The 22925-nt window shown below is 42.6% G+C and overlaps 2 protein-coding genes across 2 annotated transcripts; both read left to right on the top strand.

The window, feature by feature from the left end:
- Window positions 1-11385: 11385 nt before the first annotated feature.
- rrs1 (ribosome biogenesis regulator 1 homolog) lies at window positions 11386-13538 on the top strand. Its single transcript, XM_037079618.1, has one exon. The coding sequence runs from the start codon at window positions 11433-11435 to the stop codon at window positions 12477-12479; it is 1047 nt and encodes a 348-aa protein (XP_036935513.1). The 5' UTR covers window positions 11386-11432; the 3' UTR covers window positions 12480-13538.
- Window positions 13539-16243: 2705 nt separating this feature from the next.
- On the top strand, window positions 16244-21163 carry LOC119008895 (caskin-2-like). Its single transcript, XM_037079619.1, has 5 exons — window positions 16244-16378; window positions 16654-16685; window positions 17184-17351; window positions 18383-18468; window positions 19152-21163. Exons 1-5 carry the CDS (start codon window positions 16312-16314, stop codon window positions 19435-19437), a joined length of 639 nt encoding a protein of 212 aa, XP_036935514.1. The 5' UTR covers window positions 16244-16311; the 3' UTR covers window positions 19438-21163.
- Window positions 21164-22925: the final 1762 nt, after the last annotated feature.

The following is a 22925-nucleotide window of genomic DNA, read 5'->3' as shown; positions in this document are numbered from 1 at the left end:
AGTTTTCACAGTTCCCTTTGTAAATAGTGTCAGTAGTTTAAGTTCCTTTTTGTATGTCGTCTTTTTAACATTTTTTTTTTTTTCGATAATCACTTAGGTGTTTTTAACTTGTGAGGTTAGCGTGTCAGCTAGCCTAGCTGGCTTCCTAAAAAGCTCTGCATACACATAACAGAGTTCAGAGCTTTACTACTCGCGTTCACTCTATTTTCTCCGCAGCTCTTCCAACCAGCGAGTGTAAAAATGCAATAGCAATAGTGTTTGATTCGCTAACGTCGCTAACAGTTATCTGTCTATCAAGCTACAGACTAAGTCAATAGTTAAATCAGTATTTTAACTATAGACAGATAACTGTTAGCAGTGTATCCTAGCCACGTGCTAACATTAGGTCGCTATGGCTCGTTTTCTGCACTTGTTGCTTCGAACAGCTGCTGAAACTGAAAGTGATGAGAGACGCAGAGCTCTGACCTCGATGTTGGATTTCAATCACAAATCAGAGAGAATGTGAACGTTTCTGCTGTTGTATTGAAAACATAAATGAAATTATCAAAAATGCCAAAAAAAACTAACAAAAAAATACGACAAACACAAATGAACGGAAAGCTAATGACAATATATAGAAAGGGAACTGTGAAAAGTATTTTAACAAAGGTGGGAATGAAAACGCACTGAGATAACTATGGATATATACTTTTTTATATATGCTTTTTATAAAGTGGATTTAAGTCACATGATATTTTACAAGTGGAGACTACACACTCATTTCACACAGACATCATTTGATTAATTAACATACTATATAAACTTGCTTGATTTTGCTGATAAAGAGCAAAGAACATCTTGACTGTGTTCCTTGAAAGTACAAAAATACACGTTACATGCCGTAAAAAATTGTGGTCAACAGTTCAGACTGCTTCTCACAATACTGTGCAATTAAATTACAGCACCTATTAAAAACCTCACTAAGTGCTCTGTGACGGCAGGAGGTGGTGATTGCTTTAGAGTTTGCTACCGTTAATAGAGGAAATTAATTTCATCTCAGGTTTGAGGACCTGCATTTCCATCGCTAATTGCTGTTTGCGCTTCCACGTATTAATCAGTCTGAGGAGAGCAAATGCCCCAAAATGTTGCTCGGCAAGTTTTCCAAGAACTTGCTCTTTGATTACTGATGTGCTCTGTGACCACTGTTTGCAAGCTGTGTTTTGTAATTAGATTGTGTTTTTCTCTTTCTCCCCTCAATCCCTCCTGATGTGTCCAGCTCACTGGGCTGTGCACACGACTCCCGCACAGGCGATTGTCAACTCAGGTGGGCTTCCCCAAGCTCCTTGACCCCTCTCATCATGGGCAAGCATGAATTACATTAGCCGCAGTTATGTAAACAGTAATTAGACGGGGGATTTGGATAGTGGCACAACACCAATCTCTCTCTCTCTCCTCTGCACTGAGCTGGAAGCCATCGCTCTCCACGAAGTATTCCTTGTATCCGAGTACACGTTTATGTATGCATGGATATGTTTGTCTGTCATGCTCACAACAATGCCTACACTAATAAACCTCCGGGAGGAAGCAAGCTGAGCTCAGGCTGAGCATATGCAGCCATCTGCTTGATTGAGTAGTGATGTAACACCGAGCCGCGGGGTAGTTTAGTTTAACTTGGGTTGGCAATGACTTTCAAACAGGGCAGAAGGAACAGGAGCCTAACTAACTACAAGTAGGTTGTAGATAGCCGCAGGCGATTCACACAATTACAGTCAGGATGCTGCTTTGTTGCAGCCCTCCTCCCCTCCCACGACGGCATGTGAAGAATCACAAACTGGATCCATTATCTGTGACACTGAATCATCGTGTTTTATTTGCGTGCACATATGGAGTCGAGGCCGTGACGCTGCATTGATCTCCCAAAACAACAAGCACGCAAGCAAACGAGCAAATGAAGTGTAAGTCATCCTTATATCAGAGAAACGCCTTTAGAAATACCCCAAAATAAGCCAGAGACTTAGCACAGTGATAGTGGTGTTTGGTTTCACTTCATAGGTGCTTGTTTTAGGAACTGGACTGGAAAAATGAATGTGTGTGTGAGTGTGTGTGTGTGTGTTAAGACAGAGTTTGTGTTGTGTTTGTCTCAACATGGAGAAAATTAAAAGACCTGTTGTTTATTCCCATTTGCCCGCCATTTTTGATCATTTTAACAACTTTCAATGTGAATCAAAACTTTCAAACACTCCAGAGTGTCGACAGAGCTTCGGGGAGTCCCACATTTGAAGAACTACCACCTCTCATCTGAACTCAGAGTGCTTGCAAGTGTGGACAAAATACCAGAAACTGCCAATAACATGAAGCACCTAGAGAGGAGCAGCGTCACAGTCTCTTAAACAAATTCAAGCCCTCTTTAGATGCCGTCACAGTGTGAAACTGTAGAATAAAATCCCCTCTTTGAAGGATGAAGGAGGTGGAAATCAGCTTTGCACGCACAGATCCAAAACTTCGAAGATGAAGATTCACTGACGCTCGGTTCTTTTCATTTCTCAGGGGTGCAGGTTTAAGGCTCCTTACGCCTGGTCTTGCTTCTTTGTGCACAGGCATTGGATAAAAGTGGTTTTCCGAAAGGCAGACCTGCCGTACATGCAAGCTTTGTATCCTGAAGGCCGCTACCTACACAGTGACAAAGGTGCCAGTTCAATTTAGCAGCCATATTTGAGGCACTTACCACTCTAAAGTGTCCATTTGTGACAAGCGCTCCTCTTCGCTGATGCACTTTGTCTTCATCCAGCAACTGCTGGCTTGATTCTATGTGTTGCTTTGCATGTGCACGTTAAACGTTTAAAGCTGCAACATTTGGCTAATAGGCAATCAACATATGAATGACTCACCGTGCATTTGTAATTGTAATGTATGAATTCCATTTGTCATGTTTTGTACACCACTTACAAAGACCCAGGATTGGCTTTTAAATGCTAATCAGCGAGTCGGCGGTTCATAGTCAAATTAGCATTAGCCTCAGCCTTGGCGATGAAATCATTATCATAACTCATTTATCTCAACACAAACTTAGGGTTAACAGTTCCTGATCAATTTGACACCAACGATGCTTTAACTCTCAGATCAAATGTTTTTTTAGGAACCATTTTCGGATGCTGGAATATTTCGCAACCTGAGACGCCTTGGGAAATTCTTCTTAATTGTTTCACTTACTCAAACTCTAGGGCATGTGGTGGGGAAGAGAAGCGGGGAATTCTATTTACATATCAAAGCAAGCATACAGTTGCTTGAGGGTCCCTGCATAGATGTATGTGATCCATATTATTTATAGCTCAGGAGCCTCCCCTGGGATCCTGATGCTGTTCGGTGTCTGACATGCTACAAGTGAGGACAGTTGGGTGAATGTAGCTTGCAATTAGCGACTCTCGCACATCATGTCAGGCCGAAGGGTTGCGTGAGGCGTGACCAACATTTAAAGGCGCAATTGATCAGACAACTTTTTGGAGAACAAAGCAAACCGGTTGACAGGAGAGACTTTGAGGGCCACAACGGTGAGAGCAGGAGAAGGATCGTACCGCTGATCCTCTGCTCCGACATGAATCTGGTCATACGGGGATGTTTAGCATGCCACCGACACACTGACACTCTGTTGGTGATAAGTGACAGTGGCCCTGAGGATGAGTGGAGCAAGGTGACTTCTGCCCTTTTGCTAATGAGCACCGCGGCTCTGACTCATGCTACAACGTTGACTGATACAGGAGGAGTCGCTGCTGCTGAATGTCGCAGTATTCCCTGATGATTATCCTGGAACCTCGACCTATTCAGGGTGCACGGAATATACATCGTGCGAAAGAGCATGTGCAAAGAGTAAAACATCCTCACCTGCTGCGCATTTATGGAGGGTCAGGAATGGACAGACAGAAACGCAAGTTTCACAGTCTATGGCGGAGTAAATTAGACAGTTGGTAAAATGATAGTGATGATAGCCAAATAAACAAGTTCATCTCTAATCATGCGTCAATCATCTGGAATCATCCTTTTCCATGATGTGCATCTCCCACTCAACGGTTTTCCTGCTCTGCTCACAAATGATTAAGAGTTGTTGAACTTCAATAGACAGATATGATGTCTGAACGGCTCTACGAATCCCTCTTGAAACCTCATGACTTGCTGCCCACGAGGGAGACAACAGCACTTCCACGGTGTCTCCAGTGTTTCTCTGAAAAGGCCAATTTGTCACTTGTCAGAATGCATATTTTGTTTGAAATCATTTCTTCCTGTATCATTTCTTTTTTTTTTTTTCTTCTTACATTCCCCATGGCCCGTTGCCATCAAATCAGTCGGCGTCAAGATGAGCAGCACTTAGAGGCTGAAAGCACTCTTGTCCATGATAAAGCGTGTGAAGGGGACGTCATTAGGGTGTCTTGCTTGCGTTTTTTAAAAGCCTCACTTAAGACTGATCAGTGGTCATTATGTTGCATTTAGAGAAAACAAGTGCTGTACATGAAATGAAAATGAACATATTGTTCATGTGTTGTGTGTGGACATTATATATATGCATGCTTTTGCCCAAATTGTCTCTCTGATTGACCAAATTCAACACCCTTCCTGCAGTGAACAATTCCCCAGAGGAATTAGTGGCTGTCTGCATTCATTAAGCTCAGTATCAGTCTAATTATGCGCCAATGTGCACCTACGGACTAATTAACAAGGGATCAATAAGGGCCCTGGATGCCCCTCACGTAGGGGCCCGGTACTCAGCCCCCTCATTATTGGAGCTGCACCGAAGCTTCAAAGAGGATTTCTCAGGCTCTACCCGAGGGGCTGGATGACACATTAGGCTGCACAGGTTTGGCAAAAGTTTGTGTTTCGTCTCCGCTCTCTCTCTCTCTCTCTCTCTCTCTCTCCCTCTCTCACTATTTCCGTGTGTTTGTGTTGTTGGGTCTGATTATAAGTATGTGAAAATTACCACAGGCTGTCGAAGAAGATGACAAGCTATTTAAAGATACTCCACAAGTCATGAGGCCCAGTGGAGATTCAACATGATTCTGAGGTGAAAGACTTAAAGAAACTGTGACAGCACAAATTTAACCATAATGCGTCTGCACCGCACATCACTGGTGGGACTTTAATAAGAAGATATGATATGATTTCTAATATCTGTCTGATAATATAAAACTACTGTTGGCTAAGCTTAGCCTAAAGAATAGAAAAACATCTTACTTTCACCACAGAGATATGAGAGAGTTATTGATCTTCTTTTTCAACTATTGGCCAATATTCCTATCAGCATACTATACCTAGTATTTTTGGACCAAAAAGGTTCAAATCTGATGCAGCATCACTAGACGTATCATCATCAACTGCTGACATTTCTGTCGGAGTTTTGAGTGTATTGTGCTACTTGCGGCCAAGGTTTTTTAATTCCCTTGCCTTCTTCATCTCCATAGTCATAGCTGTGATTGGAGGCACTGTAAATCACCTCTGTACTGTATCCTGTCTTCTGTATGTCTCGTAGGACGTGTTCAGTCATTGTCTCGATCACTCGGAGGCTGGTTGAGCTGAGCATCCAGTGGTGACACCCCCCTTAACTCTGTTGCAGTCCAGGATAACTCGAGTCAGCTAATGAGGTCACAGGCTGCATGACTAACTGAACTAACTAGGTACCAGCATGTCGTTACTACAGGGAAAGACAGCTGCAGCAAAGATTAGCAGCAGCTGGTGGTTATTCATGTTGAGCCCTATTTGTTTGGAGAGGCCTTTGACAAGTGAGCATATAATACACACTGCACCTTTAAAAGTGGCCTTAAGACAAAAGCCTCAGGCGGAGACAAAAAGTGGACTGCAGAGGTCTGACTAACTTTTTAGACACGTCTTGATTTAAAAACACCAATTCTGACGGAACGGAAAAGACGAAGGCTGTTCTCTGCAACAAGATGCTAAGTTAAATTATAGAAATAACTTTGAGCAGTCGATGAGGAGATCCTTTAATCCAATCATTTGATTGTTATTCTCACAAAGTTGCGAGGCAACTTGGTGCAGGCCCCGGCTCAACAGAGTACAGGGTGTACCCGATGATGTCACTGCGATAAGCCCCCACAGTGCTGCTGAATACCAAACTGAGGGACGACCTCTGGAAGTTGCCATGACACCAGGCGCTAACCAGCTCTGGCTGCTTCCAACATCCAGCATGAAGCCACTGCAGCACATACACACTCGCGCAAACACGTACGTCACGCGCTCACTTGCAAGATTGTGTACCCCCCTTGCACACACACACACACACACACAAACTCACTGGTAATGCGGTTGGAATGATATCTCAAGGACTCTCCCCTCCATGCCGTGCTGGTTCTAGGAACCCAGCCAGGTTTTGGGGAGCAGTTGAAGTGTTTCGCTCACGTCAGGGTGTGCACTTCCGGGACACAACAGCTGTGTATTCCTGCTCACCTCCACGCAGCACACCCACTGTGAAGTGGCTCCATGAGAGCAGGGTAATACCTGCCACAGCAAGCGGTCTGAACACTTTTGTCATGTTCTGAGACGTCTAAAATGAACAGGAGAGATGCAGCGAAGTGAAGCCCTTGTCGAAGCCCTGTAGAAGAGAAAAAAAAACAGATGATGCAGTTTATCTTCTGGCTTGTCCTTCTCGCAGTGTGAGATACCACGCCGAGCGGGCGGTAGTTTAGAAGCAGCAGGCGGCTGTGAGGCATTACACATGGCCAAATGGTGTTTCTGTCCCAACCACAGCAGATCAATAAAGGCTCTGACCTCAACTGTCAGCCAACTCAGATCTGTTCGCCAGGGGACGCTCATTTCCCTTTCATAGTGGAAACAGGAAGCGGTGAATGTAATCTACAAAAGTGCCTAAGCCTATCAGCTAACAGTTCAGTCATGTGGATTTTTTGTTTTTGCGTGAGCAGCTTAGGGTTAACTTGCACAGACAGTCCGCTTTATTGATCGCTTTCTGAGAAATCGCGTCACGTGAAGCTGCCTCCCATGATATTTACCACGGTAATGGATGTATAGATCTCTGTATGTTCAGGGAATATTTCTAAGCCATCTATATGCCCCTGTGACACGTGTGAACCTCAGAAACCCTCCTCAACACGGAGACTTCACCCTGTGATCTGATGTGAAGTAAACAGAGAGAGCGCGAGGTTCTTAGAAGGCAATGAAAAGCGCAATATCTGACAAAATCCTGGAAACGTGCAAGAAAACCAGCGTCTGTGTCCTCCAGCCAAGCACGTCAAAGAATTTTTATGTAATAATAACGACGACTATAAATACACAAGCAAACTGTCAGCAGCTAATCACGTCAGATTTATGCCCCGATGGTGCTGACGAGATTATTTTGCCCACCTTCTAAATCTGGCCCTCCAGCGCTCTCACCTCTTCTTTGACGCTAACGGGTCAACTTTTGGAAGCAGGGGGAAGTTATGAGCCTCGGGCCAGTTTTTTTTTTTTCTTTTTGCATGAATGAATGTCCTTTTTACCCTCCCCTGTGATTCATGGATCACAGTGACTACCAGTCAGTAGGTATTTAAAGAGGGAGATGACAAAACAAAGCACCATGGCAAACGTTTTCCTGTGTGAAGAAATGCAGGATAGAGATAATACAAACATTAAATGAACTACATCACTGTGAAAAGCTTCAAATGTATTAGACAAAAGCATTTTTTTTTCAATATTTTCTATGAATATCCTTCAATATTTGGCGTTAATGGCGTTTGGGATTAAATTATCGAGTGTAATTACCTGGACCGCTTCATATGTAGAGAACGGATACACAACTGTTCCTTCAGCATGTTTTTGAAGAGATTTCTATGCATGCAAACGCTGAATTATTGACGTAATGTGAAAGACAAGTGAGGCCGTACTTGTCAGAAATGGACAACAGATTGCCCACTCAGCCCAGAATAAAAGGGACAGAGATAGAAACATATTTATTTCATTCTTTTTATTTGAACTTAACTTAAGCAGAAAGTAAGAGTCACATTTTAGACAGAAAATCACATGAATCTTTTCCTGTATTTTCAGTGAGACGCCTCCAGTTTACACACTGTAACGATGACATTGTGATCCAAAATTGAAAATGTAATGCAAAAAGGAATGTCAATCGCCTTTGGTTTATTCATTTGACAGTTTGCTGATTGAACATATAAAGCATAACACAACACAAAAAACATCACATTTCCATACATGTAAATATGGAAAATATTTTCATTGGACATTAAAGGATTAGTTCACTCAAAACTGAGAATTCTGTCATTATTTATTTACCCACATGCCAATGGAAATTCTGGAGAAGATTCATTTTCCATCAGTCATGTCTGGAGCTTTTCACAATGTAAACATAAATAAATAACACCTTTTAAAAAATGGTTCCATACAGCTCGACCCGTATAATCCAAGTCTCCAGAAGCCCAGTGATCCAAAAGTTGATTTGAAAGACATTATTTACTGTCTTTTAGAAGCTGCAATCTCCCTGTAGGCTGCTAAACTAAAGCACTGAAGTGTCAAAGGTGTAAATATTTTCTCTTTTTTTGCTGTTTTTTTTTTTTTGCTGCTTTTTTAGGTTTCAAAACAAGTGCCCATCTGCTTCGTCACAAAGGAGTTTTTCTGTTACATTCCATACACATTAATGAATCACTAATTATAATCCATTTGCACAGCTGTTAGTTGTAATAGTTTATTTCTCCACTGTGGTATTTGCTTTCACTTCAGTAAAAGTTCAGAGCTCTTCCCCCACCCCTGCAGTGACTACAGCATGAACTCAGGTGAGACTCAGTTGCACAATGTCAGATTAAAAGCCTCCTGCAAGTCCACGCTGTCAATTATTTCAGGAACTTGGGACAGAAGAGGAAATCAAAGAATCGACTCGGTAAGGAGGATTGAGCTGAAACTAACAAACAAAAGAAACCAAAACCTGCGAGGAGGGTTTTCACATGAAAGCGGCGGTATGTAATGGAGAGAACTATTTCTATGAATCTTATCCTCTAAGCACATTTAAGAGCTGTGGAGACTCGGACGCTGGGAGTGAGAGCGGCTTTGCTCCACGGTCACAGCTCATAGATAACTTTATCCAGCCTGTGATGTGTATTCTTCCTTAAGAGAAACACCATGGAAAAGTAATCCTGTTTTGCTGAATTCACCAAGGATCAAAAGTCAGCAAAAAAAAAAAAACCCTTCAACACTTGTGGAGACAGTGGAGGAGACAGTCAGGGAGACCAGCGGCTCGTGGACCACGTTTAAATTGGCTGAATTAAGATGATATAGATTTGCGTCACAGAGGACCTTATAGTCTTCTCTAAATCAGGAAGGGGGGACTTTGGGCCACTAATTACGCATTTCCTCCTCACATCTCCAAACACAGCATCACTTGTGACCTTATCTCTGCGCCTGTCAGAGCGTTAGCATTCACATGGCAAGTGTGGCGATGAATGTAATTACTGGAGCCCAAAATAATAACACCATCGTCTTTGAGCAACCAGCCAGTCAATTGTAAGAGGACCCCCACCCCGCCTCCTCCGCCTCCTCCTCCTCCTCCTCCCTCTCCATCTCCTCCAAATCAGTGGAGACAAGGACAAAAATAGAGTTATTAGAGTCGTGGATCTAAACACATACCGAGTATGTTATACAGAGAAAGAGGGATATTAATATTTCAGGGGATTTAATCTCTCATGAAAACACTTAGAGTAATCCTATTATGAAGTTTATTACAACTTCATAACTTTAAAATGAGGCGCAGCCATTAAAAGAGTCTTGATGCAGAAGCTTAGAGGTGAAAACACCAAAGAAGACCTTGATATATATGTTTAAATAATGTCTATTCTGAGTTTTATTGCCAGGGTTTTGGTCTTTATATTTTCATTTACAATGTGTTCAGTGTTCTGTTATTCTACTTGTTTTGTTTTGTTTTATTTTGTCTGTCTTATGATACGTGACTGCTCCAGAATTTGATTTGTTTTATTGCATTTATTCTACTTGGTTTCACTTCATGTCTTACGATCGCATCCTCCTATGTGTTTCCAAATCATAATTAAAGAAACAATTGTTAAAATAAGGAATTTTTGGTCATTATTTGGTATTTTGCACAGTTTCAGATACAAGAGTCTGCACAGCCAAATCTGTCAGCATGCCCTGCAGTTATTGTCTTTCCCTCATTCAGTTTTTCATTCTGGCTGTATTTTTATGGTTCATTATGCTTATAAAGCAACAACAAAATTCAGAAAACACCATATACACCAACTGATGAACACCAATATGTGTGCGTGTGTGTATCTTTATGGGAATTTTGAAATAAAAAGGAAAGGCCACTTCTCATCCATCTCACCAAGCTTTAGTTGTGTCACATGATCACTGGCATGTCAACAGCTGTTTCAAGACGAACTGTCAAGAAATATTGTTCAACATTATCATGAGAGAGAAATCCTGAAAGTGCTTTTAAAGTTTGTAAGTTTGAACGGGCAAACTCCATCTACTGATGTAGATGAGCTCATACAATCAGAAGCTGTAGGACACACTCACTGGGTCACAGTTTTTCGTGCAAAACAAGAAAAGGAATAGGCTACATGTAGGCTAATATCATGCACTGTGGTAATAGATAAACTCTATATACATGAATGTATCTTTAAACGTATGTCCAAATTTTTCAATTTTTCACTTTGAATCGGGGAAAAAAGTAGAAAATGTCTCAAAGTCCCAGTGAAAAAACATGTTTTGCTAAACGTGATCTTCTAGTTGCAGAATTATGTTTCACACTGGGTGTCTGTTTGCACAATAAATTTGCATTCAAGGCATGTACATAATGGATGATTTTGTTACATCACAACTAGTTTGAAAGGCAATCATTGGTCCAGAATGACACACAACACAAGTGAGACGTAAAAACTTGACACTCTCTGTCCACATCAGTGCACAGAGAGGGGCCTTATTTTGTAAACATAGCAAAGAAACAATCTCTCAAAACTGTTTTTGAGCGTGAAATATCTAAAACAATTGTGGATAGACAGTTGCACCCTTGAATCAACTTCATCCTTATTCACTAACAGATATTTTCCATGTATCTTCCAAACCTTTTTACATTATCTCCATTTCCTGTTCATTATTTAGACTTATTTTTCTACAGTTCTTTCTCAAAATGTAAAAATAAAATAAAAATAGAGTGAACGTTCTAGTGAAATAAGAAACATATTGTGTTTGTGAATTAAATATTTGAATGCTGGATATTTCATTGCGGTAGAAAGGGTAGATTTTAGGAAATCATTTTCATAAAAAATGTTGTATTAAGTATATGTGTCTTGAAATATGTCTGAGAGGGATCTTTAAGGAACACTGCCGCCATCTTGTGTCTGGAGGCGGGACTTCTTCACGCTAACTGTGACCCGGAAGTAGTGTTCCTGTGTTTTTCTATTTGGCACGTGGGGAGCAGACGTCCAACAGCACTGTCCAACATGGCGGCGTGCAGTGTGGAAGCGCTGCTTGCTAAAGCTGAGCAAGAAGAGGCCGAAAAACTGAAAAGCATCTCCGTCCAGAAGGAGCTGGACCTGGAGTTTGACATCGGCAACCTGCTAGCTTGTGACAAAAACCGCATCGACCTGCGGGAGTTCAGAGAGCAGAAGAAAGAAGACTTCCTGCGGTCGCTAGCTCGTGACAACACGCAGCTGCTCATCAACGAGATCTGGAAGCAGCCCACGGAGAGAGTCCAGGAGGCGATAGTGGTCAAACTACCCGAACCGGCGACCCCGCTGCCCAGAGAGAAACCACCTCCGAAGGCCAAACCACCCACAAAATGGGAGCAGTTCGCCAAGCTGAAGGGCATACAGAAGAAGAAGAAGACCAACTTGGTGTGGGACGAAACAGCGAAGGAGTGGAAGAGGCGCTGGGGCTACAAGAGGGCTAAAGACGACACCAAAGAGTGGCTGATCGAGGTGCCGGAGACCGCAGACCCGAACGAGGACCAGTTCGCCAAACGCGTCAAAGCCAAGAAGGAGAGGGTGGCTAAAAACGAGTACAACCGGCTGAAGAACATCGCCAGGGCGCAGAAGGGCAAAGTGCCAGTCATGGGGCTGGCCACCTCAACCCAGCAGTCCAAAGACGAGCTGTCTCTAGCTGTGAGTGTGGCCAGGACCTCCACAGCATCCGTGGGCAGGTTCCAGGACCGCCTGCCCAAAGAGAAGGCACCAAAGAACACGGGCAAGAAGAGGAAGTTCGAGCCCCTCATCGGTGACTTTTCCAGCGAGAGGCACAAGCAGCTGGAGCTCCTCAAGCTCATGGACGGCAAGAAGCCCAAGCTGGACATCACCAAGGCTGTCAATAAGCAGATGAGAGAGGAGGACAGGGAGGAGGCGGCGGCCAAGTACAAGAAGAGGGCAGGGAAGAAGGGACGCAAAGGAGGCAACATGTCAGGGAAGGGCAAAGGGAAGGGTGGGAAGGGGAAAGGAGGTAAAGCTGGAGGAGGAGGAGGAGGGAAGCGGAGAGGCAAACCTGGGAAACACTGAGGACTTCCTGTAACCTGCTACACCTGACTGTGCCTTGATCATCAGAGCATTGGACTGGACTGATATGATGCGATATGAAGTGACTGATGATCTTGTGTCAAGTCCAGAATGTCTGTGGCTCTTTCACCGTACGTTTAAAACTGTCACCAGACTCTTTTAAATGTCTGTCCCAGCATCATGGAGGCTAACTGATCAATATGTTTATTATAAATGGAAAATATCTAAACTGCTGCCAGAATTTAAAAAAACAAACAAACAGATAATTGTGATTCCTTTTCCCGTTTGCATTCAGAATTTACTAGGTCAGCATGTTAGAGATAAGACACATGGCAACAAGAAAAGAAGTAGAGCTGCAGTGACTGACTAGTTTTCACCTGTTTATATTAATCACCATCTGTTTTTGATGATCGTTTAGTCCGTTTGAGTAATTCGGCTTCTTCAGTGTGAATATTTCATGGTTGAACTGAAAATCTTGACATCATTTGACATTTGAGGATATCATCTTGGGGACCGATTCAACATTTTTCACCAATTTCTAGCAAAGAAACTAATCATATAATTGCAAAATTAATCGACAGATCAGTCGACAATGACAGTAGTTACTGGAATCAGCCCTTACACAGTGCATCGTTCCAAAACTAAGAATTTTTATATTGGGAAGATTGAGATTGCCCTCTAAAAATGTTATGTAAGATGCAAATAATGACATTTTTCACATATGTTCAATGTTATCAGAAATACAGTAAGCTGGTGTTATAATGTGTAAACATGTCACAGTCTACAGCAGTGTTACTGACGTTCAGAGTGACATAACAGGATTCAGACTTTCACCCATGTGACATGTCATCATCAGTAAAAAAGCCTTTTCATTGGTCTGTGTGTCAAGTAAAAAGGATGATATTATTATTATTAGTTGGCTGTATTCACATAAGATAAAAAATGAAAACTGTAATTATATTGACAGATTTGATTGCCTTGTGATTCATGATTGGCCCAAATGAATGTTTTTGCGTTGTAATTTTCATTTCAGTGAAAAAAAAATATACAGTTAAATCCTGACGTGATGTTTGTTTCCTTACATCTGCAGAAGAAGAGAAACTGAACACAACTTTTATCGTTGTACATGAAATTTCATATCATATCAATACACATAATTATATGATACATTGACAAAAAAAGAAATGAATCGAGGAAGTGTTTATGGATTAGTCTGGTTTTAGACTAAATTAGAAATAAACTAATGGCTGGCAACACCGATGTACTTCATCACATTGATGCTAAAGTCACATCCAGTATATCTATAAACGTGATATTTAAGGGATATATATCATAAATGGTAAATATCTAATGGTTTAGACATTTATATATATTTACTTTGTTTCAGGTTGCTTCAGTGAAACTGCATCAGCTACAGTTTAGACAAACTCAGTCCAGTGAAAGCGTCTCATGTTTAATGTCTGCTCTGCCTTTTCTTAACTTTCAGCACTTAAATCCTTGAACATTGAGGTGCCCGGGTGTTTTCTTCTCCCTAGAAGTGAACGTCAGTCCTGTTTTCTAAGCGGCTTAGCTGTGGTTTTCGGTTATGTAAAGGCTTTTCTTTGGCCTTGGTGTCTAGACTGGAGGCGTCACACTGTGAGAAGACCTACAGACTACAAAAAAAAAAAGAAGAAGAAGAAAAAAAAAGCCCCTTTGGAGCATTTTGATTCAAGCAAAGTACAATAAAGGCTGTTAATAATCAAAGCTTTCTATCATTAATGAGCATGTCGTTATCCTACTGATTATTTCTTCATGTTCAGGTATGTAATTTCACGCGCCACCTGTTTTTAAAGAGACTCCTCGTAGGACCAGAGAGGATTCAGTCCTGTCAAGTGTTCTGCAGGAGCAATGAGGCCACAGATAATGAGGTTAAGTCTCATCCAGTTACTGTTGCTTACACTTTGAGACAAACACATGTCACCTAGTTCAGCTTACAAAGCTCATCCACAGCTTTCCTGACAGGATTTTAACCACGTTCCTTCTTTACGCTGACGAACTAAAATTTTCATGTTTGTTTAGGTAAATATGTGAGTAAGTTAGATTATTGTGACCAATAACTGTAATCAAATCTCAAGGAGCACCTGAAATTAGTATCTTTTATATGATATTACGTGATTGTGTGTGTCACGGCAGCGTATTTTCAGCTTTTGGGACGTGATGAATGAATAAAGAAATACTGTTTGGCTGCAGTGTGTCAGGCTGTTCGTGACCACAGTTGTTTTAGTGATGGTTTGGAATTTGATCTGAGGACATGATCAACAGATGTAGTATCACCTGGCTGTGTAATGACTTTCCTATGTAAAAAGACTATAGACTTACATTTAAAGGGGATAAAAGGTCTCACACTATAAACTGGTATTTTATTGAAGACTAAATATTCTTAAGTTGATGATTTAGCCTTTATTTTCCCAAGGCAGTGTTTACATTTTAGACTTAAATGGCCTAGTTGATGTTCCAAAAATAAAGAAAAAAAAAAAAAAGAAAAATGTAAAGTAAGTAAGAGCACCTGACTGAACCTGAAGACATCAGAGCATTGAACCTTGTGAACTAAATGCACAGTTCAATTACTGACACAGTTTGATTACTGACCAGAGACATCTTCACCGGCTCTAAAGATCGATTGCATTCGCTCCCAGTCTCTCAGCCAGCACGTGAAGCTGCTGAGCTGCACTGGCCCTCACTGCAGGACTCAGGCGGCTGTGGCAGGAAAAAGCCAAAATCTAACAAGTTGGTTTAATTTCATGTCATTATAATGACGTTGCTATCGGGCTCCTCCAACTCCTGAGGGAAATATCTAACTCTTTAGCTGCTAAATCCTTCAGTATGTTCACCAGCTAAGTTGCTAACTTTGTCTGTCTGCTGTTTGTTGCTTTGCAATTTTAGTACAGTGGTAAATGCAGATTGGAGCAGTGAGAGTGAACCAAAACATTAAAGTTAAGCACTGTAACATCAAAACAGCAAGCTGAAAGACACTGAAACATTGTGTGATAATCTTCTTCTGGTTCAGGCAACAAAGGAGGAAGACCACACATCAGGCTTTACCAAAAACTGTGGATAAGTTATTGAAGTATCTTTTTACATAAAACAACTACATGGGAAATCAGAAACTCCTGCTATGAGGGTGTGTGCACTGGTGAGTGATGATCACAAAGCTAATTTAAGGATCTGAGATGGGGGGACTTCGCGGGCTGGTTTTAGAGGCTTCCCACACCACAAGCCCAGGAGACGCTGCTCTCAGAGCAGCTACACAGGAGGGGTCGTCACAGAGACCTCTCTCACCCATCTGTTGAGCAGTCCGCCACCCCGTCCCAAGCTCATTCATCTTTGTCTCTGCTCACCCAGGCCTCCGGAAAATGGGACACAGTCAATAACCCTGAATCAATCAAGCCCTCTCGGAGAGGCAAAATTATGAATTCTCATCCACATCCACAGATGGTCAAAGAACAATAGGCACAGGCATGAAAATGAGGTGGTCAAGCATGATCTCTGCCTTTTATTCGACTGTCGGGGTGAAACAGATTGAAAATAGACCTGTCTGGTTGAATACAATCTTAAAAATGAAGAAAAACATAATTATTAGTTTCACAATCACAAGATTTTCTTTTCCCCTTCAGTCTGCTGCACATGCTTGTGTGTGTGTGTGTGTGTGTGTGTGTGTTGCACTCTAGGAAGGACGCGTTGCTGCTCGTGTCCAGCTCCAGTCAGTGCTGCAGTGGATTAGTCAGCTGCATTTATTTAAAGGTAGTGCAGAGAGTGCTGGAGCCTCGGCTCAGTGTGCAAGTGTCAGATCTTCAACATGCAGCGCATCTACATGCACAGCAATGAACACTTTGAAGTCTTCACCACTGTCCTTGCTCCACAAGGTGAGTGGGATTATATCTGCAGTGAAGTGTGGCGTCGCATGACATTATTTACATTGCCGGCGGGAGCGAGATGGCATATCAGTGTCAGATGATTAATAGATAATGGGATGGATCCTTTGTTTTTCTCCCCATGTGGTCTCTGTAATGGAGGATGTTGTTGTAGACATAGCTATGTGCATGCATTTATGTAAGACATTCCTATGCATCTTGCAGTTCTGACAAATGTAGTAAATACTGTTTTTTGCTGATTCATTTCCACTCTTCATGGTTAACAGGGAGATATCGGTACAGAGCAGAAGCTGAAAAGGCAAGTTAATCATTTCCATTCATTTAAATATCGATCTGAATAAAAATGCATCTGTTGAGCTCATATTGTGTTGGCCTTGAACTACAGAATCAACACAAACAGATCATTGATGTTGTCTAAATTTTACATGTGCTGGAGACTGACTGACAAGTCTGACGTTGACATTATGTGAGGTCAGCTGTTATGATGTTATGTCAGTCAATTTCCCATGGCTCCATTATGTGTTTCACTCATCTAACTCCTCAGACAAACATGGACTATATTTAGGAGAACAGATAATGAAGCGTACACCCAGATTTAGGGTTTCTATTTCACTGCCCAGCAGTTAATCTGGACACATAATCCTCTGACCCATAGACTGCAGTGAACATATAGACTTCAGCTTTTATTGGTCCAGCGAAAACAGAAGCAACAAACCGTACCTTTGCTTTAACTGTGTGTAAAATCTTGCAGTTTGAGATGAAAACAACAGGCTGTAACTCTCCCTCTGTCCATCAGATGGTAGTGGTGCACAGCTACAGGCCCAGCTGGCCAGATGAGCTGGAGCTGTGTGCCGGTGACGTCATCCTGGTGCTGTCCAAACATGAGGAGGAGAGGTGGTTTGGGCGGCTGCAGGACGGCCAGCGGGGCTACTTCCCCGCCTCCTGTGTGATGGAGCTGAGCCAGGTTGGTTGGCTGCCTGAATGAGCTCAGCAATGCAGCATTACCGGCCTGTGCTGTTGCTGCTGCTTAATATCAGGAGGCAGATTGTACTTTCTACTCTTTCATATCCTGCTCTTCTTCCGCAGCACGGTCAGGTTTCAAAGATCATGCAAACACAGTTTCTTAATCAGCTTCTGGCTAAAAGAGATCTTAACACACTGTTTTAAAGGATTCAGTACATGAGATTGAGTTTACTGGTAACAAGGACCACTACTCTGCCGTGGAAAACATTTTAATTCGTTCTGTGGTGCTCAAGCAGCTTTTTCTTTTCAAAGGCCAGCGACATGGTGACATCACTACGACATGATCAGGCCAATCTTAGCTTCAGTCTTGAGTTTGAAAATGGCTGATCGTGAGCCTGCTTTACAAAGTGGTATCAGAATCAGAATAAGTTGGAATTTAGGAGGTCTAATGACAGACAAGATGGAGTTGCATCGTGGGAAATGTTGTCTCCAGTGTTTTTAGGGCTCTCAACTAGAACATGTGTAGGCTAAGTGTATAAATCTGGTACTAAATCACTGAAGTAGCTCTTCAAAGGTCTAAAGAAATACCTCAGTTGTGAGCTTTTCAAGGCCTTTAACAGGAACACAACCGGGACTTCCTTAATTCATGTCCAATTTAAAAGCATGAATAGACTTGATAATATAAATAGAGTTCATTTTATTTTACAGGTGTCCCTAACCCTAACCCTAACAAGTAATTCATAAATTATATAATTATACATTAATATACAAACATACACAAGATGAAATAATTAGATAAAGTAAAGATAAGATTAAGTAGAATAATATGTTCAATCTAACAGCACAAATAAACTCACACTTCTGTTCTGCCACCGTCTAAATAAAGACATCAGAACAGCTAAATAAAGCCTCAAAGAGTTTGAGCTATTTACTCTGTTCAAACATGATACCAGAGGAAGTGTGTTTATATCAGGGCATCTGACAGACGTTTTTTTTAACTCAAACGTTTTGATCGACCGATCCCATTCTCAGGTGAATCTTCCTCCGAGAGCCGTGCGAAGGAGCGTGTCTCTGAGGAGCTATGCCTGTGAGAACGACTCTGGTATACGAGGCAGAAAGTAAGTGTAATATTCAAGCAGTGGCCACAACAACAAACTCGGCAAGTGCATGCACACACATCGTTCGCACACCCAGCACCCAGCAGCTGTTCAATCACCGAACCCCCAACACATCCCCCATCCCCAAATCCCATCCCACCGCTCTCCGCCCAGCACCCCTGAACAGGTGGCCCCTCTGTCCCTCATTAGTTGACAAAGCACACTGATTACTAACCCCCCTGAACACACGCAGGCTCGCACACACACACACACACACACACACACACACACACACACACACTAGCCGATCCCCTCTCACCGCACTGCATCTCATTAAGGCCGAAAAAGGATCAGGAGGGAAAGGAAAAGACTTTGAAGTGTTTTCATCTAAAGGGACAAGCAAATGTTTGACAGCTCCTTGAAATCTTGTCGGAATATTTGCGAAAGACTGACAACATTTTCTCAGTGTTGCAGCAGATGATAGGATACTGTATCTCTCTGGTGGTTTATTTGACAGCGGGGGGCATTTATTTTTGACAGTCTGCCACTGAACTTTGCTCACACACCCTCACATATACACACACACGCACACCACACAGAGCCCTCTGTACGGCTCCGTGCCTGTCTTGTCTGCTAGCGGTGGAATTTGGGTCATGAGGAATAAACAGCGCCTTTGTGTTTGTTATTTCCTCTTTGTCCCCCAGTGGACACATTCTACAGGCGCTCAGGAGGGGGAGCAGAGGAGGTGGAGCAGGAGGTGGAGGGGGAGGAGGAGGAGGAGGCGGAGGAGGGGGAGCCAGGCTGGATGGGGGCCAAGGTGAGAAGGAGGGCCCCATCCCGGCGCAGAGGCCCCAGATCCCTGCGCCTCAGCCCGCGGCCTCCCAACCTCAGACACACAGATCCCCGGGCCTCCTCCACAGGATCTTGTCCAAGTGCCGGAAAAAGAGTGAATGCCAGGGAGCCACGAACGGGGCCTTTGAGGGCGACTAAGAGGCCCTCCTCTTTGTCATGTGTGGCCGAGAGGAGGGGCTGCGGTGGGGGAAGGAAGCACGAAAAGACGGGTCTTTGATTATCCTGACGATGGCAGGTTGATAATTGTCATATCAGGTGTTTCTTGACCCAGCCGCATTTCAAAAAGCCAGAGGTTGAATGGGGATTGTACAAACCGGACGAGATCAGTGATGTCACAGACAATGTTCTGCCCATTGCATCTGATGGACTGTGCCCGATGTGACATCACTGATGGGGGGCGGGGCCACACATGCAAACATACCTGAACGTTTGAATGTACAGAGAGCTGAGCAGCTGCTGTTTTTCTGCCACCTTTATCCTCCTAGTGAGAACGCCAGGCTCATGCTTTGGAAAATATATAAATGCAATCACTGTGTTCATTTGTGTAACAAAGAGCAGTAATCATAAGAGTTAGTGGCAAACAACAAGGCAATAAGCGATGCTTTAATTATCATATGTAGCCTTTTTCTATGACCTGCTGCTGTTACCCAAGAGAAATGGGTTGCACTATATATCAAGGTCCATGTAATAAGAGTTGATAATTTATGCATTTGTTGTTGATTATGAGGCATTTGCAAGAAATGTAGCAATTTGTAGACTGCCAAAGAATATTAAAGGTCCAGTGTGTCAAATTTGGGAGAATCTATTAGCAGAAATGGAAGATAATATTGGACATGATTATGTTTTGATTAGTGTACGAGCACCTGAAAGTAAGCATCATTGTGTTTTTGTTGCCTAAGAATGAGCCTTTCACATTTACAGGGGGCACGGGTCATCTTTCACTGAGTCCACCATGTTGCACTGCCATGTTTCCACAGTAGCCCAGAGCGGACAAACCAAACACTGAGGGGGATTCAGTTGGTTTTCGATCCGCAACCGCACTGCTAGAGGCCTCTAAATCCTACACACTGGACCTTCAAAGGTTAAGTTCACCCAAAAATGAACATTCAGTTGTTACCTACTCACCCCCACGCCGACTGAAAGTCAGGTCAGAAGCCTCAGAGAGATTTTTGGAGTATCACATCAAAACAGTTTTGTAGCATTCTTCTAAACAACTGAAGTAGATGAGGACTGGTTTTAAAACAAAAAAAAAGCAACTGAAAAAAATATACAAAATGCCTCCACACAGCTTGTCTGGCATAATCCAAGTCTCAGGATATTTACACCCTTTTTAAAGCAAAAGACTTTATCTTAGGTGCTAAGCTGAAAGCGTGCAAACCTTGAGCGCATCGTAAGGTTTTGTTTATTTTTTCAGTTGTTATTTTCACATTTTAAACAAGTCCCCATCTACTACAGTTCAGTTTAGGAGACTGCTGCAACGCTGTTTTGCTGTGAACCTCCAGGAATGTTTTGTGGACTTGGAAACTTCACCTGACTTTCCATCAGTGTTGTGGTGAGAAGACAATGACTGAATTTTCATTTTCAGATGAACCTATTCTTTAACAAAAGCCTTATGAGTTTCCTTTTATTGTTTATTTAGATTAATATATACCTCATTATACGTTTGTTGCAGCTATTGGACCTTATCACCTAGTAACTCATGCTTATTACAAGGAGCTTGATGTAAAACGCTACCGAGAAATGTTATTTTTGTTCCATCGTTCATGTGTCTTAACTTCATCTGCTCATGTGAGTCCATTTATATGTATATTTTTGGCTGCTTAATATGCAATAATTACTATGATTATAAAACCAGTAAACCCTTCCAGGCTAACGTGTTTTTATTTCAGTGGAAACATGCCTCAGTGTATTACCTCATACCTCAGCTCCTGCTCATTTTCCTTTGAACGCTGCTGGGCCTCCCTCCTATTTAACAGCGCTGGAGGAAAAAAAACAACTCTCTCAAGCGAAAGGAAGTGTGATTGAGGCCTGCTGAAAGCCTCGCCAAAGGAGCGGGGATTGTGCTGGTTGCCCCAGCAACCCTAAAGCAGCTCTCAGATGTCGCATGTAGTCTTCTTCGTCTTCTTCTTCTGTGGTGCCTCCCAGCATGTTTCCGTAGCAGGGTCTCTATAGGGTGGGCTGTAGATTACCTCCTTCCAGAGGACACAAAAAAAAAACCCAAACCTAATCCTAACCTTGGCCTTGACCTCCGTGGGGAAACACACTCCTCCTCCTCCCCCACCATTTGATATTCACTGTTGTATAATCCTTTGTAATAAAGGCTGTAGGAGGCAGTCACTCTGGGGCCAGTGTTTGGGCGGCATGTCTTGCACTGGAAGGGTGTAAATGTTACAAAGAGAGACGGCTCCAGTGGTCCTCTGTGCAGACTCTGATTCACGGGGTGAATATTTGAGTGGGCCAGTCACTGTTATTGCTTATCTTGAGCTCGAGACTCTCTGTCGTAAAGGCTTTCGGCATGTTTGAATTCAACTTTTGACCTTTAAACAAGATTACAACGACTAAATATGACAGGGTATAAAATCAGTATATCAGAGTATAGAAGGAGACATTTCACTCATCTTTAAGGTATCAGGTGTTTTTTTTCACATGGGAGTATGAATAGTGTTTTATTACTAATTTACAAGTAATAATTCCAATTCAGATAAGGTCACAGAATGTGCAGATATAGCTTACTTTCATTCTTAAATCCAAGTCAATCATCCACCAGGTTTTGCTTCAAACATGGCAGTCAAATGAGAGCCTGAGTTACCTCACACGGCGCTGACACACGCAAGTGGAAACAGTGACCTATATAGGGTGGAAAGGCCAGGGTCCAATTTTAACACACACACAAACACAAACACAAACACACACACACAAACCCAGGCTGTGGACTCTCCCGCCTAAAAGTGCCCAATCCTTGCTGTGTTGTGCTGGGTGTCTTCAGGGGGATGGTGAGGGGGGAGGAAAAGGGGAAGGAGGGGTAACAGGGTGCCTGCCAGATGACTGCTCTGTCAGTCCAATAATGGGCTGCCATCTGCTGTCTAGCATACACAAAGGCAAACTGTGTGTGTGTGTGTGTGTGTGTGTGGAGAGTGAGTTTGTGTGCTTGTTTTTGGGTGTGTGCTCAGAGGAAGAGGGCAGGGTAGATTTGGTTGGACGCCTGCAGGCTCTGTTTCATGTCTTCTGTGTACAAGGTGGACAGGAAAAAAGAGCACACGCACATACAGTCATCGCATTGGGTGTATTTATAGCTAAGTAAATGACTGAATATGAGCGTACCAGATCTGCTGTGGATAATAAAAATGGGTTGGGCACATCATTTTATTCAAATAAAAAGATGGAAAAGGTAACTCACTTTTAATAAATCACATATAAAAACAGCTCTGTATGTCTATAACGTCGATTCTATAGACAGCACATATGTGTCTACATGTCGGTAAGTCACTATAGTCTAAGAGTTTCCTCCCTTTTAATACATGCATGAAGAATAAGGTAGAGGGGCTGCCGCCAATAACCAATTAAGAAGCAAAAGGTCCCTGACATCTTTCAACTCTTAGTGCGGGTCAAACAGGAACAAAAGACCC

The sequence above is a fragment of the Acanthopagrus latus genome, chromosome 19 (genome assembly GCF_904848185.1).
Source record: "Acanthopagrus latus isolate v.2019 chromosome 19, fAcaLat1.1, whole genome shotgun sequence".
In the NCBI taxonomy this organism is placed as follows: Eukaryota; Metazoa; Chordata; class Actinopteri; order Spariformes; family Sparidae; genus Acanthopagrus; species Acanthopagrus latus.
Note: the sequence above shows the minus strand (reverse complement) of the source record. Positions and strands in the feature narration are given on the sequence as shown.